The following is a 16,842-nucleotide window of genomic DNA, read 5'->3' as shown; positions in this document are numbered from 1 at the left end:
ACCCTGAACACAATGCTGTGTGTCAACTGCTAACCAGAAAACTGTCACTCGCCATCTGCTCTAAAGGATGAAGTCACGGGCCACTGCCGTCGCTGACCTTCGACACCCCCTGAAAGGAGTTCAGGGTGGAGATCAGGAAGGAGGCCCTCGGTGCTCTGGGAAAAACTGGCAGAGCAGGCCTTCAGATAGTCAGACATTTTCAGGAGAAGATTTTATGGGCCTAATTCCTTGCATCTCCTTGTGCCTAGAAAAGCACTGACATCATGAACGGAGACACATCTGCTCCTTGTAACGAGCAGCCGCCTTCTGCCAAGATGCGTGATCCACCGCACGCACCCCCTCACCAAAGCCACACATCTACTGACCCCCGGCCCCCAACCTCTGCGGAGCAGCTCCTCAGAGCTCCTGAGAGGCTGTCTCCTGGGCTACCGTCCTCATGTTGCCCCAAACAAAACTTAACTCACAACTCTCATGTTGTGCACTTTTTTTCCGTTGACACAATTATATCTCAGTAAAACAAAGAAAAAAATAAAGCCACTGGGGCTTCCCTGGTGGCGCAGTGGTTGAGAGTCCGCCTGCCGATGCAGGGGACGGGGAATATGGCCGATATTTTTACAATAACTATAAATGGAGTATAACCTTCAAAAATTGTGAATCACTGGGCTTCCCTGGTGGCGCAGTGGTTGGGAGTCCGCCTGCCGATGCAGGGGACGCGGGTTCGTGCCCTGGTCCGGGAGGATCCCACGTGCCATGGAGCGGCTGGGCCCGTGAGCCGTGGCCGCTGAGCCTGCGCGTCCGGAGCCTGTGCTCCGCAGCGGGAGAGGCCACGGCAGTGAGAGGCCCCTCGTACCGCAAGAAAACACAGAACAAACAAACAAAAATAAAGCCACTGATGGGAATCACAAACAAGATAATCCCATCAGTGCAAGTCAGCCGTGCTCCACACACGTGAATGCACCGCACCGCGGCACCGCACTTAGTAAGTTATCAGTCATCCTTAAAAACCTCTTTACCCAAGCATGACAGACACACAGAAGAGTGCACAGACCTTTAGGACCCTGCCTGTTAAACTCCCACAGTGGGACACCAGCACACACATCAAGGAGCCACCACCCTCAGCGCCGTGGCATCCAGAGCACTCCCATTTCTAGGACTTTATTCTAAAGACACAGTCACCTACGTGTTGGAGACGCACGCTAAGGACCGCAGCGCGCTTTGTGATGATCAAGAATTGTAAACCGCTGAGTGGCCGTCAAAGGGCCCTCCTGCTTCACTATGGCCCATCCAAGCAGTGACTTAGTGCTCAACTTTAAAAAATGATGCGGTGATCCTGTTTTCATAGACGTTAACATTTGTCCACATCACGTTTTAAGATGAAAAAATGAATTTACCAAAAAAAGAAAAACCCCAACAAGCCCAGAACTCCAAAAAACCACCATCAGTATTTTATATTTGCAGCTGTGGCCACCCACCTGCAGCCCTTCCCCTTGTCCTGAGAAAGGTCATTTCCTCAATTCATTTTACATGAATTTTAACTAGAGCCAGTAAATACCACACGCAGAGATACACCGAGAAATCTGCAATGTATCATTTTGTGCCTCGGAGGATTCAGCTGTTAAGGTTTACAGAAAACAATCCCGGGCAGGGGCTGCGGCCTGGCCCCGTCTCGCGGGCCGCGTGGGTGCTGGCTGCTGGCGGGCGCTGGGCTCCAGCAGGACCGGTCTCCCCTCTCTTCTCCGCAGGTCTATTTGGACAAGGCCAGCTGGATGAGGGAAAACACTCTGGGCAAATGGTTCATCTAAAGCTGCGCTTCTTGCCCCGGCTCTGAGAGCATCAGGGGCGGGTTCTCCCGCGCCGGACGAGGATGCCAGCCTGGGCTAGGGGTCAGGGCTGCGACCCGAGGGCAGCACTCTGCCTGCCTACCGTTCACACGCACAACACCACCTCTCACACCTTCCCTTCCTTGTGAGCTGAGAGGCAGCAGGGCTGAGAATCGCTCAAGAACAGTATGCCCTGTTCCCAAAGCAAATTTGCACCTGCCGAAGTACCCTTTGTAGCCGGGGCCACCGCAGGAGGGGGGCGCACGGGCCGCCTGCCGTTCCTGGCTGGGCTTCGCTTGTCTCCGCCATGTCAGCGCCGCCCAGTTCGTTTCTGAGGCTCTGTCTAAACTGTCTCCAGGGAACTCATTTCCTCGTGAGACAGTTCTTCCTATCAAAAAGGTCTTTCTCACTTCAAATTCTTTTAGTGCAATAATATTTTCGGGTTACATTTTAAAATAATTGGTTGTTGTTAAACAACTCTAACATGTAGAAATGAACCTTTACTTCTAAGAACACCTAACTCCCACTCTGGCACTCCGTAAACATATATGCAAAATGATACGTTAAGACTAGAATAAATAAAATGTAGTGAGCTTTCTAACTTGAAAGGCAGGCGGAAGGGAAATGCTGGCTGTGCCGCCAGCCGTGCTGCCCAGTAGAGAACCCTGCCGCAGCTCGGCTGCAAGAACCAGCCTTTCGTGCATCTACAAAATCCCAGCAGCTGTGGGCTCTACATTAGGAACATTCATTGCACGAACAAGGAGACGGAATGAGGGCTAAGAGCCGCCGGCGTGCGCGAGGCCTCCGGCGACGGGGAGGTAGCGGTCAGGGCCGCCGTGGAGGTTCTCCCCGGGGAAGCGGAGAGAGTCTGTTTTAGGAGAGCTGAGGCCTGCTTGCCATCCTTTATCTAAGCGGTTTGTGGAGTGCGGAGAAACACAGAACGGCTGTCTCTCTCCCTCAGGGTTCTCCCTTCCTGCACGTAAGGGCGGAACCACGGCACTAGTTAGTGACGAGTACCGCTGCGCTGAGCGGCGGAGAGATGGGGAAACGCGGCCGCCCCATGACGGACGCCTGCAAAGGGCAAGAACGGGCGGGCGAGGCACTGCAGGCGGCCCGCCCAGGGCAACAGGCGGGGCTGAGCAGCGGCTCGGTAGAGGAATTCCTATTTATACGGTACTGCCCGCCCGATAATCCGCACCTCTGAACTTTACCACTGCTTCTTTCACCTTTATCCTAAGTAACGCCCGTCATCAGGAATACTTATTTCACCACAGTGGTTACCGTTTAGTACTTCATTTTGAGGCGAGGGAATAAGTGAATCAATATATTCAAAACATAACTTGTAATTAAGTCATGGGGTCTATTTATTCCGATAAAATGACTGATTACCCTTCACCATTAAAGTTAAAATCACACCATGATGAAGAGTGGCCCCCCATCAGCGCAACTAGAGAAAGGCCCCCAGACAGACATGAAGACCCAACACAGCCCCAAATAAATAAATAAAAATTAAAAAAAAAAAAAGGTTAAATTCAGCAACTGAGGGGGGCGGGGCCTTGGCTGGGCTGAATTAAGATGATGCACTGAGACGACCTCACTGGTTTTTTTCAGCCTAAAAGTACTAAGAGGCTATTTTAAAAAACCCGGCAGTTAGACTCGAGAATTAAAAAAAAAAAAAAAGCATAACGAATCCCACAGGGGGCGGCCCCCCAACAACGGTGACCCCAGGGGCAGGCTGTCTGTGCCAGCACGTCTCGGGGGCCTGGGATGTGCGCTCTCCCCAACACGGCTCCGCTTCTGAAACCCAGCAACCGCACGGCGCGTCCCGCCACGCAGGGCGGGGCTCTGGGCCGGCACCGGGGAAGCAGGCGCGGGTCACGCCCCTCGCCCCTCGCCCTCACGCCGGCTGAGGCCGAGGAGACCTCCGGGCGGCCCGCGCGGCCGGACGGGACGGCTGCGTGCAGGAGCTCCACCCAAGCACAAGCCGAAGGGCCTGGCCTGCCTGGGCCTACGGGGCTGCGCAGAGGCTGCGTTTCCGTCACGGCCAGTCTCGGGGAGCGGCCAGCACCGGGACACGTCAGGACGGGCGCGTGTTCCGGCCTCTCCAACTACACCCCAGGCGTTCCTGGGTGCACAGCGGGCGCAGGGGGCACGGACTCAACGACACAGAGGGAGTGGTCGGTGGATATTAACGACAGGAGCCACAGAACTATTTCAGGAAAACATCACTCGGGCCACCCATTCTCTCTGCAGCCCGGCACCCTATCCCCTACTTGCAAAAATACCGTTGATGTGGACAAGGGCCCTTCCTGCCCTCTCAGTGCGTGAATTCTGGATGAAGATCTCCAACTGAAGCAGAAGACAGGCGCCCCCAATGCAAATGCATTTGCATTTGCAAATGTCTCCCCGTGCACGTCAAGCCGGAGTCTGCCGACTCGACCTCCCAGGCAGGGCAATCGCCCAGATCGGAGTGCTGAGGCCTCTTTTCCAGATGACTCCGTCTTTTCCACTCCGCTGGCGCCCTCTCCTGCCCTCTCATCTGCCGTGCCCACTCAGGGTGCCGCTGCCGCCGTACCCGTATTCTTCTGTGGAAGCGCACTGCAGCGGCCCAGCCTCTCCCGGACCTGCCCCCACGGCACGGCCCTTCCTCCTCCTGCCCCTCCCCCACAGACCCTTCATTCTGTCAGGGGCGCTGCCCCATCACTGCTGCCTGCGCAGGCTCCACCCGCCTCCGCAGCTTGTGGGTCTTTGGCTGCAGAGTGCCCTCGCCCCTGTCACCTCTCCAAGTGACCGTGGTTCCCCAAGACCCCGCCCCGCCCCCCCACACACAAAAATGGGATGCTATATACACAGATTTCTAAGTACTACTTATGAATAGTGTTTTAAATATTTTATATACTGCTTAAAAGTTTAACATGCTAGTATCTGTCCACATCAATAAACACACTGCAAGGCATCATTACGAGTTATACCTGAGTCTGTAAAAATCACCTCTGCTAAGAGGTCGACGGAACCAAACAGACAAGCACGCGCTAACAGAGCACGTACAGCTGGGGCTGAGTGTATAATAAAGGGGCCCTTGAACTAGGGCAAAAAGATGTGTGATTTACTGGGCCGTGTTGTGTCTGGCTGCATGCTCCCCAGAATGAAATAAATTCCCAGTGGGGCAGATTAAAAGGTACAAAGGAAACTGTTGGTAACTCTGGTGATGCAGAGCTAACACAAAACAGGAGGAAACAGCCAGCCAGCCAGGAGAACAGTACAGGCTATGCAAGGGCTTCACAGCATGGGAATAAAAAGGCCACAAAACCTGTGAAAAGTTACTCAGTTAACACCTATAATTAAAATATGTAGGTTAAGCCAAACAGATACCATCTTTTCCCTTCTATCAGACTCACAGAGTTAAGGTGGGTGACAGCCAGTGACGGCAGGGCGTGAAGACACTTACAGTCACACACCACGGAGACAAACAAAACGAAAACAAAACCCCCCAAGACTGCTATAATCGTTCTAGGCTCTAATTTAGCAGTAAAAGAAATTAGAAAATTTTAAAATCTGAAATTTAAAATCAATTCCACAGTCAGGGGTTTATCCTGTGGATACACGCACCTCAGTGAGCACACAAGCCTTACAGCAGCACTGCTGTAACAGTACGAACCCAGGAGCGGCTCGCACTCGGGCCAGCAGGGAGGGGTGAACCAAGTATGGCACATGCAGGTGGTGCTTGATTTCAGGACTGATGTCTGAAAGGACTGATAGTCACTCATCCTGTAAACAGTTACCAAGTGTCTATTACACGCCAGGCACTGCTCTGGCATTGACATGGAAAGATCCCAGCAGAAGGGAAAAGAATCGAGATCCCAGAATAATGGATCGGGCACAGTCCTATTACTGGAATATTTAAAATCTATACCTAGATAAATCGGATGACGGGTGCCAGGGGCTTGGAGAGGGGAGTGTGGAGCTGGTGTTTAACGGGGACAGTCTCAGTTTGGGAAGATGGAAAAGTCCTGGAGACGGACGGTGGGGGTGGCTGCACGACAACATGAATGTACTTAATGCCACTGAACCACATGCTTAAAAAGCGTTAAAATGACAAACCGCATGTACATTTTACACAATAAAAAATGAATTTTAAAAATGGATACTTCCATAGGAATTAAAGCAAAAGAAGGAAAAGACTTTTACTCTTCATTTTATACCTCTCTCTAGCATTTGAACTTTCAAAATCACACGGATACACTGCTTTTGTAGAAAGCACAGTGAAAACAGAAAGCACCTCTAAGGCAGATGAGCTGCAAGGCGACAGCAAAATCCTGCCAGGTTTTGAGCCAGGCCTTCTGAACAGTGCTCCTGTTCAGCCCTACATGTGTCTGCTCAGACGGACCTGGGGTGCCACCTATTCCCACTGGGCCGACCCCACCAAACTTCAAGTAGTCCCCCCGCCACACGCACACTCTAAAATTATACACCTGTGCAGTGAGGCCGGATGTGCCAGCATCTGAGAGTCAGGTGCACATAGAAGAGCCAACAAACTCAGGGTCACCTGTCTCCAGAAGCTGCTTTAGGCTGAAAATATTTTCAAGTGTGAATCTCATTTATGAAAGTTCCCAATTTAATTCAAGTATTTTTGTTTCAAAGCAATTAAAGCCATCTACATCAGAGGACCTTCAAGATGGCGGAGGAGTAAGACGTGGAGATCACCTCCCTCCCCACAGATACATCAAAAATACATCTACACGTGGAACTGCTCCTACAGATCACCTACTGAACGCTGGCAGAAGATCTCAGACCTCCCAAAGGGCAAGAAACTCCCCACGTACCTGGGTAGGCAAAAGAAAAAAGAATAAACAGAGACAAAAGAATAGGGGCGGGACCCGCACCAGGGGGAGGGAGCCGTGAAGGAGGAAAGGTTTCCACACACTAGAAGCCCCTTCGCGGGCGGAGACTGCGGGTGGCGGAGGGGGAAGCTCCGGAGCCGCGGAGGAGAGCGCAGCCACGGAGGAGAGCGCAGCCACAGGGTGCGGAGGGCAAAGCGGAGAGATTCCCGCAGAGGATCGGTGCCGACCAGCACTCACCAGCCCGAGAGGCTCGTCTGCTCACCCGCCGGGGCGGGCGGGGGCCGGGAGCTGAGGCTCGGGCTTCGCTGGGAAGCAGAGAGAGGACTGGGGTTGGCGGCGTGAACACAGCCTGAAGGCGCTAGTGCGCCACGCCTGGCCGGGAGGGAGTCCGGGAGAAGTCTGGAGCTGCCGAAGAGGCAAGAGACCTTTTCTTGCCTCTTTGTTTCGGGATGCGCGAGGAGACGGGATTAAGCGCGCTGCTTAATGGAGCTCCAGAGACGGGCGCGAGCCGCGGCGATCAGTGCGGACACCAGAGACGGGCATGAGACGCTAAGGCCGCTGCTGCCGCCACCAAGAAGCCCGTGTGCGAGCACAGGTCACTCTCCACACCGCCCCTCCCGGGAACCTGTGCAGCCCGCCACCGCCGGGGTCCCGGGATCCAGGGACGGCTTCCCCGGGAGAACGCGCGGTGCGCCTCGGGCTGGTGCAACGTCACGCCGGCCTCTGCCGCCGCGGGCTCGCCCCGCATCCGTGCCCCTCCCTCCCCCCGGCCTGAGTGAGCCGGAGCCCCCGAATCAGCGGCTCCTTTAACCCCGTACCGTCTGAGCGAAGAGCAGACGCCCTCAGGCGACCTACACGCAGAGGTGGGGCCAAGTCCAAAGCTGAACCCCGGGAGCTGTGCGAACAAAGGAGAAAGAGAAATCTCTCCCAACAGCCTCAGGAGCAGCGGATTAAAGCTCCACCATCAACTTGATGTACTTGCATCTGCGGAAAACCTGAATAGACAGCGAATCATCGCAAACTGAGGCAGTGACTTTGGGAGCAACTGTAGACTTGGGGTTTGCTCTATGTGACTTACTAGTTTCTCATTTTTCGTTTTATCTTAGCATAGTTTTTAGCGCTTGCTATCATTGGTGAATCTGGTTATTGGTTTGGTTGCTCTCTCTTTTTAAAATTACTTTTTAATTTTAATAATATTAAATTAAAAAAATTTATAATAACTTTATTTTATTTATTTCCTTTCTTTCTTTTTCTCCCCTCCCTTTTCTTCTGAGCCGGGTGGCTGACAGGGTCTTGGTGCTCCAGCCGGGTGTCAGGTCTGAGCCTCTGAGGTGGGAGAGCCGAGTTCAGGACACTGGTCCACCAGAGACCTCCCGGCTCCACTCCACGTAATATCAGTTGGCAAGAGCTCTCTCAGAGATCTCCATCTCAACGCTAAGACCCAGCTCCACTCAACGACCAGCAAGCTCCAGTGCTGGACACCCCATGCCAAGCAACTAGCAAGACAGGAACACAACCCCACCCATTAGCAGAGAGGCTGCCTGAAATCATAGTAAGTTCACAGACACCCCAAAACACAACATGGGACGCAATCCTGCCCACCGGAAAGACAAGATCCAGCTTCACCCACCAGAACACAGGCACCAGTCCCCTCCTCCAGGAAGCCTACACAACCCACTGAACCAACCATAGCCAATGGGGGTCAGACACCGAAAACAACAGGAACTACAAACCTGCAGCCTGCGAAAAGGAGAAACCAAACACGGTAAGATAAGCAACATGATAAGACAGAGAAACACGCAGCAGATGAAGGAACAAGGTAGAAACCAGACCAAAGAAATGAAGAGGAAATAGGCAGTCTATCTGAAAAAGAATTCAGAGTAATGATAGTAAAGATAATCCAAAATCTTGGAAATAGAATGGAGAAAATACAAGAAACGTTTACCAAGGACCTAGAAGAACTAAAGAGGAAGCAAGCAACGATGAACAACACAATAAATGAAATTAAAAAATACTCTAGATGGGGGCTTCCCTGGTGGCGCAGTGGTCGAGAATCTGCCTGCCGATGCAGGAGACACGGGTTCGTGCCCTGGTCCGGGAAGATCCCACATGCCGCGGAGCAACTGAGCCCGTGAGCCATGGCCGCTGAGCCTGTGCGTCCGGAGCCTGTGCTCCGCAACGGGAGAGGCCACAACAGTGAGAGGCCCGCATACCGCAAAAAAAAAAAAAAAAAAAAAAAAAAAAAAAAAAAAAAGTACTCTAGATGGGATCAATAGCAGAATAACTGAGGCAGAAGAACAGATAAGTGACCTGGAAGATAAAATAGTGGAAATAACTACTGCAGAGCAGAATAAAGATAAAAGAATGAAAAGAACTGAGGACCGTCTCAGAGACCTCTGGGACAACATTAAACACACCAACATTCGAATTATGGGGGTCCCAGGAGAAGAAGAGAAAAAGAAAGGGTCTGAGAAAATATTTGAAGAGATTATAGTTGAAAACTTCCCTAGTATGGGAAAGGAAATAGTTAATCAAGTCCAGGAAGCGCAGAGAGTCCCATACATGATAAATCCAAGGAGAAACATGCCAAGACACATATTAATCAAACTGTCAAAAATTAAATACAAAGAAAAAATACTGAAAGCAGCAAGGGAAAAGCAACAAATAACACACAAGGGAACTCCCAAAAGGTTAATCCCCATCAGCTTAATCCCCATAAGCTGATCTTTCAGCAGAAACTCTGCAAGCCAGAAGGGAGTGGCAGGACATATTTAAAGTGATGGAAGGGAAAAACCTACAACCAAGATTACCCAGCAAGGATCTCATTCAGATTTGACGGAGAAATTAAAACCTTTACAGAGAAGCAAAAGCTAAGAGAATTCAGCACCACCAAACCAGCTTTACAACAAATGCTAAAGGAACTTCTCCTTGCAGGAAACACAAGAGAAGAAAAAGACCTACAATAACAAACCTAAAACAATTAAGAAAATGGTAATAGGAACATACATATCGACAATTACCTTAAATGTAAATGGATTAAATGTTCCAACCAAAAGACACAGACTGGCTGAATGGATACAAAAACAAGACCCGTATATATGCTGTCTGCAAGAGACCCACTTCAGACCTAGGGACACATACAGACTGAAAGTGAGGGGATGGAAAAAGATATTCCATGCAAATGGAAATTAAGAGAAAGCTGGAGTAGCAATTCTCATATCAGTAAAAATAGACTTTAAAATAACGACTATTACAAGAGACAAAGAAGGACACTACATAATGCTCAAGGGATCAATCCAAGAAGAAGGTATGATAATTGTAAATATTTATGCACCCAACACAGGACTACCTCAATACATAAGGCAAATGCTAACAGCCATAAAAGGGGAAATCGACAGTAATGCAATCATAGTAGTGGACTTTAACACCCCACTTTCACCAATGGACAGATCATCCAAAATGAAAATAAATAAGGAAACACAAGCTTTAAATGATACACTAAACACGATGGACTTAATTGATATTTATAGGACATCCCATCCAAAAACAACAGAATACACTTTCTTCTCAAGTGCTCACGGAACATTCTCCAGGATAGATCATATCTTGGGTCACAGATCTAGCCTTGGTAAATTTAAGAAAATTGAAATCGTATCATGTATCTTTTCCGACCACAACGCTGTGAGACGAGATATCAATTACAAGAAGAAAATCTGTAAAAAAATACAAATACATGGAGGCTAAACAGTACACTACTTAATAACCAAGAGCTTAATAACCAAGAGATCACTGAAGAAATCAAAGAGGAAATCAAAAAATACCTAGAAACAAATGACAATCAAAACATGATGACCCAAAACCTACGGGATGTAGCAAAAGCGGTTCTAAGAGGGAAGTTTATAGCAATCCAATCCTACCTCAAGAAGCAAGAAACATCTCAAATAAACAACCTAACCTTACACCTATCGCAATTAGAGAAAGAAGAACAAAAAAACCCCCCAGAGTTAGCAGAAGGAAAGAAATCATAAAGATCAGAGCAGAAATAAATGAAAAATAAATGAGGGAAACAATAGCAAAGATCAATAAAACTAAAAGCTGGTTCTTTGAGAAGATAAACTAAATTGATAAACTATTAGCCAGACTCATCAAGAAAAAAAGGGAGAAGACTCAAATCAACAGAATTAGAAATAAAAAGGATAAGTAGGGCTTCCCTGGTGGCGCAGTGGTTGAGAATCTGCCTGCCGATGCAGGAGACACGGGTTCGTGCCCTGGTCCGGGAAGATCCCACATGCCGCGGAGCAACTAAGCCCGTGAGCCATGGCCGCTGAGCCTGTGCGTCCGGAGCCTGTGCTCCGCAACGGGAGAGGCCACAACAGTGAGAGGCCCGCATACCGAAAAAAAAAAAAAAAAAAAAAAAAAAAAAAAAAAAAAAAAAGGATAAGTAACAACTGACACTGCTGAAATACAAAGGATCATGAGAGATTACTGCAAGCAACTATATGCCAAAAAAAAATGGACAACCTGGAAGAAATGGACACATTCTTAGAGAAGCACAACCTCCTGAGACTGAACCAGGAAGAAATAGAAAATATAAACAGACCAATCACAAGCACTGAAATGGAAACTGTGATTAAAAATCTGCCGACAAACAAAAGCCCAAGACCGGACGGCCTCACGGGCGAATTCCATCAAACATTTAGAGAAGAGCTAACACCCATCCTTCTCAAACTCTTCCAAAATATGGCAGAGGGAGGAACACTCCCAAACTCATTCTATGAGGCCACCATCACCCTGATACCAAAACCAGACAAAGACGTCACAAAGAAAGAAAACTACAGGCCAATATCACTGATGAACATAGATGCAAAAACCCTGAACAAAATACTAGCAAACAGAATCCAACAGCACATTAAAAGGATAATGCACCATGATCAAGTGGAGTTTATCCCAGGAATGCAAAGATTCTTCAGTACATGCAAATCAATCAATGTGATACAGCATATTAACAAACTGAAGGATAAAAACCATATGATAATCTCAATAGATGCAGAAAAACCTTTTGGCAAAATTCAACACCCATTTACGATAAAAACCCTCCAGAAAGTAGGCAAAAAGGGAACTTACCTCAACATAATAAAGGCCATATATGACAAACCCACAGCCAACATCGTTCTCAATGGTGAAAAACTGAAACCATTTCCACTAAGATTAGGAACAAGACAAAGTTGTCCACTCTCACCACTGTTATTCAACATACTTTTGGAAGTTTTAGCCACAGCAGTCAGAGAAGAAAAGGAAATAAAAGGAATCCAAATCGGAAAAGAAGAAGTAAAACTGTCACTGTTTGCAGATGACTTGATACTATACATAGAGAATCCTAAAGATGCTACCAGAAAACCACTAGACCTAATCAATGAATCTGGTAAAGTAGCAGGATACAAAATTAATGCACAGAAATCTCTTGCATTCCTATACACTAATGATGAAAAATCTGAAAGAGAAATTAAGGAAACGCTCCCATTTACCATGGCAACAAAAAGAATAAAATACCTAGGAATAAACCTTCCTAAGGAGACCAAAGAGCTGTACTCAGAAGACTATAGAACACTGATGAAAGAAAGTAAAGATGATACAAACAGATGGAGAGATATACCATGTTCTTGGATTGGAAGAATCAACATTGTGAAAATGACTATACTGCCCAAAGCAATCTACAGATTCAGTGCAATTGCTAGCAAACTACCAATGGCATTTTTCACAGAACTAGAACAAAAAAGTTCACAATTTGTATGGAAACACAAAAGACTCCAAATAGCCAAAGCAATCTTGAGAAAGAAAAACGGAGCTGGAGGAATCAGACTCCCTGACTTCAGACTACACTATAAAGCTACAATCAAGACAGTATGGTACTGGCTCAAAAACAGAAATATAGATCAATGGAACAGGCTAGAAAGCCCAGAGATAAACCCACGCACATATGGTCACCTTATCTTTGATAAAGGAGGCAAGAATATACAATGGAGAAGAGACAGCCTCTTCAATAAGTGGTGCTGGGAAAACTGGACAGCTAAATGTAAAAAAATGAAATTAGAACACTTCCTGACACCATACACAAAAATAAACTCAAAATGGATTAAAGACCTAAATGTAATGCCAGACACTATAAAACTCTTGGAGGAAAACATAGGCAGAACACTCCATGACATACATCACAGCAAGATCTTTTTTGACCCACCTCCTAGAGAAATGGAAATAAAAACAAAAATAAACAAATGGGACCTAATGAAACTTAAAAGCTTTTGCACAGCAAAGGAAACCATAAAAAAGACCAAACGACAACCCTCAGAATGGGAGAAAATATTTGCAAATGAAGCAACTGACAAAGGATTAGTCTCCAAAATATACAAGCAGCTCATGTAGCTCAATATCCAAAAAACAAACAACCCAATCCAAAAATGGGCAGAAGACCTAAATAGACATTTCTCCAAAGAAGATACACAGAGTGCCAACAAACACATGAAAAGATGCTCAACATCACTAATCATTAGAGAAATGCAAATCAAAACTACAATGAGGTGTCACCTCACACTGGTCAGAATGGCCATCATCAAAAAGTCTACAAACAATAAATGTTGGAGAGGGTGTGGAGAAAAGGGAACCTGCTTGTACTGTTGGGGGGAATGTAAACTGATACAGCCACTGTGGAGAACAGTATGGAGGTTCCTTAAAAAACTACAAATAGAACTACCATACGACCCAGCAATCCCACTACTGGGCATATACCCTGAGAAAACCATAATTCAAAAAGAGTCATGTACCACAATGTTCACTGCAGCTCTATTTACAATAGCCAGGACATGGAAGCAACCTAAGTGTCCATCATCGGATGAATGGATAAAGAAGATGTGGTACATATATACAATGGAATATTACTCAGCCATAAAAAGAAACGAAATAGAGTTATTTGTAGTGAGGTAGATGGACCTAGAGTCTGTCATACAGAATGAAGTAAGTCACAAAGAGAAAAACAAATACTGTATGCTAACACATATATATGGAATCTAAAAAAAAAAAGAAAGGAAAAGAAAAAGGTTCTGAAGAACCTAGGGGCAGGACAGGAATAAAGACACAGATGTAGAGAATGGACTTGAGGACATGGGGAGGGGGAAGGGTATAAGCTGGGATGAAGTGAGACAGTGGCATGGACGTATATACACTACCAAATGTAAAATAGATAGCTAGTGGGAAGCAGCCGCATAGCACAGGGAGATGAGCTCGGTGGTTTGTGACCACCTGGAGGGGTGGGATAGGGAGGGTGGGAGGGAGACGCAAGAGGGAGGCGATACGGGGCCACATGTATACGTAGAGTTGATTCACTTTGTTATACAGCAGAAACTAACACACCATTGTAAAACAATTATACTCCAATATAGATACTAAAAAAAACCCCCAAACAAACAAAACCTCCACAGTTTTATTAGAAAATATAGATGCAACCATGTAACATAATGGGTTATAGTATCTATGTATGCAGATACCTTTTTTTTTTTTTTTTTTTTTTGCGGTACGCGGGCCTCTCACTGCTGTGGCCTCTCCCGTTGCGGAGCACAGGCTCCGGACGCGCAGGCTCAGCGGCCACGGCTCACGGGCCCAGCCGCTCCGGGTCACAAACCCACGTGTCCCCTGCATCGGCAGGCGGACTCTCAATCACTGCACCACCAGGGAAGCCCCAGATACCTTTTAATTAAGCCCTATATTCCCTGTGCAAATGACATCAAAACAATAAAGGAAATTAAAGTAGCCCACTCACACCCCTCCCACGTGGCAGCTCCCTCACCTTCTTAAGTTCCCTGCCCCCCCTCCCCGCACTATATGAATGTTTTTACAGCTGCAGCCATAAACGTGGAGCTGTTCTGTATTCCGCCTCTCCCCGCTTTTCTATCTGTGGCGGTTTTAGCAGCTGTGTGTTTTCATCCTGCCCTGGCGCAGAGGTGCTCCCAAAGCCAGGGCATGACGGCAGGTGCTTTTCTGGGCCCGCCTGCCTTTGGCTTCCCCAGGCGGCCGCCTCCGGAAGCGGCACAGGGAAACACAGAGGCGGCCAGGCCGGTGCTCCAGCAGGCGGCCGGGTGCCCAGGAGGACGGCGACAGCGCCCAGCTGGCCAGAGCGCGGCCCACGCCCCACAAGCCCTCGCGGAAGCTGGCACCTGTGCTCCCCAGCCTGACCCAGCTACTATTTTTGAGGTCTCCTGCCAGACTTGAATTTCAGACCGACTCCTGAGGTGAGAAAGCTCATTCGACCTTCAACAGAATGCTGAAAATCTGAACTCAGAAAGCTGCTTTCCATGGAGAAACAAATAAACCAGTGGCTACACGCAGCAAAAATCAGTTTTTAATAACGGCCTTAGACGCTCAGAAATGTCAACATAATTAAAGTAAAAAACGCACAGCGCCCGTTCTACGTTACAGGAAAAAGGCAGCTGCGAAGGACACTTGGGGACCCCTGGAGAAGCCGGGCGGGCCGTGTTCGGAGCAGTGCAACGCGCCACGCCCCACTGCCATTTGAAGGGAGGAAATGGGCCGGGGGCTAAGCTCTGGTTCTACAGCTTAGCAAAGAGTTGTGAGGATCTGACCCCTTTAAGAGAAGACGACGGTAACCGCATCTTACTTTTCTTTTTAATGAAAGTGCTGCTGTTAACACAGACCCCCGAGTAAGATTCCTGGCCGTCAGTGTGAGCTCCAGGGCCACCGCCGTGGCAGGAGCACGCGTGCTCTGGCGAGTCTGTCCAGGCCCGACGCGGCCCTCACAGGCGAAGCTCTCCTGCAGCTCCTGGGAGGCTCCCAGGCCGGGCCCAGAGGTCCGTGCCTCTGACAGCGCACCCGGGGTCTGGTGTGCATGTGTGCGCTCAGGGAGTTGTCATTGGGTTCTTAGTGACCCCGGCTATACAGTACAGGCGGACCTCGTTTGACTGTACTTCACAGACACCGCATTTTGTTTGTTTGTTTGTTTTTTACAAACTGAAGGTTTGTGGCAACTCTGCGTCGAGCAAGTCTATCAGGGCCACCTTCCCAACAGCATTCCCTTGCTTCATGTCTCTGTGTCACATTTTGATAATTCTCGTAATGTTTCAAACGTTTTCATAATTAGATCTACGATCAGTGACGTTACTATTGCTAAAAGATTACCACTCGCTGAAGCCTCAGACGATGCTTGGCATTTTTTTTAGCAATAAAGGGCTTTTAAATTGAGCTATGTATATATTTTTCAGACATAATGCCACTGCACACTTAACAGACTACATTATAATGTAAACTAACTTTTATACACACTGGGAAACCAAGAAATGCGTGTGATTTGCTTCGCCGCCACGGTCTGGAGCTGAAACCATGGTTGTCTCCGGGGTCTGCCCGGAAAAGCACGCGAAGCCCACGCGGCAGAAGAGTGGGGTCTGCTCACAGCCTTCGTGCAGCTCGAGCGCCGAGTGGCCAGAAGAACCCGCACTCAGGTACTTCTACCAGTCGCGCTTTGCCCAGAACACAGACGTGGGCTCTCGTTTACCTTACCTCTACGTTGAAAGGATTTTCGTCCACTTTCCCGACTTCTGCTTCTGGCAGAGGATTTTTTAAGGTCTGTAAAAATAAAGCTGCTTTCCGTTTCCGCTCTGCTTGGAGCTGCTTCTCCTTTGACTCCTTAGACGCCTGGGCGAGCTTTTCCCTGGCAGCAGCTGCCAGCCGGTCCTCCAACTTTTGCTTTGCTTAAGGAATAAACAGAAAAGAAGATGTTTAAAGTACTGTATAAGTATCTTCCGAGCTTAATTTTCATGGGCAGTAAAAGGGTCATGAAATATAATGCAGTTATTTTAAAACATGAGTATGATACAGGTTTCAGGAAAGGTCAACAAATCAGGCAAACAGACTTCTCAGAGAATTAGTTTATACTGCTTACTATGGATACTTGTCATATTTCACATCCAAAATCAAAGTCAGAAGGTTGATGGGGTTCCGCAGCAGTGGAACCTGAAATGACGGAGACCTTGCAACGGCCCTCACAGACACGTGCCCAAATTACCCGCTAAGGAGCACCGTCGAAAGTGTTTTATTCCAAATGATCTGACCCACGGTTCAGCTCACACGCACTAAGTGCAGATCTAGGTACACAGGCAGCAACACAAGTGTGCCTGGGG

General features: G+C 48.1%; 1 protein-coding gene across 5 annotated transcripts in view; it reads right to left on the bottom strand.

Moving 5' to 3' along the window:
• Nucleotides 1-16,842, bottom strand: part of SFSWAP (splicing factor SWAP) — an 81,512-nt gene that overhangs the window by 18,604 nt on the left and 46,066 nt on the right. For all 5 annotated transcript variants that reach the window (XM_059040018.2, XM_059040016.2, XM_067016051.1 and 2 more), the window contains one exon: nt 16,223-16,413. In XM_059040018.2, the coding sequence (XP_058896001.1) occupies nt 16,223-16,413 (191 nt within the window). The remainder of the gene's footprint in view (nt 1-16,222; nt 16,414-16,842) is intronic.

This window comes from Kogia breviceps, chromosome 15 (assembly GCF_026419965.1).
Source record: "Kogia breviceps isolate mKogBre1 chromosome 15, mKogBre1 haplotype 1, whole genome shotgun sequence".
Taxonomy (NCBI): Eukaryota; Metazoa; Chordata; class Mammalia; order Artiodactyla; family Physeteridae; genus Kogia; species Kogia breviceps.
The sequence above is the reverse complement of the archived record's forward strand: the minus strand, read 5'-3'. Positions and strand labels throughout refer to the sequence as shown.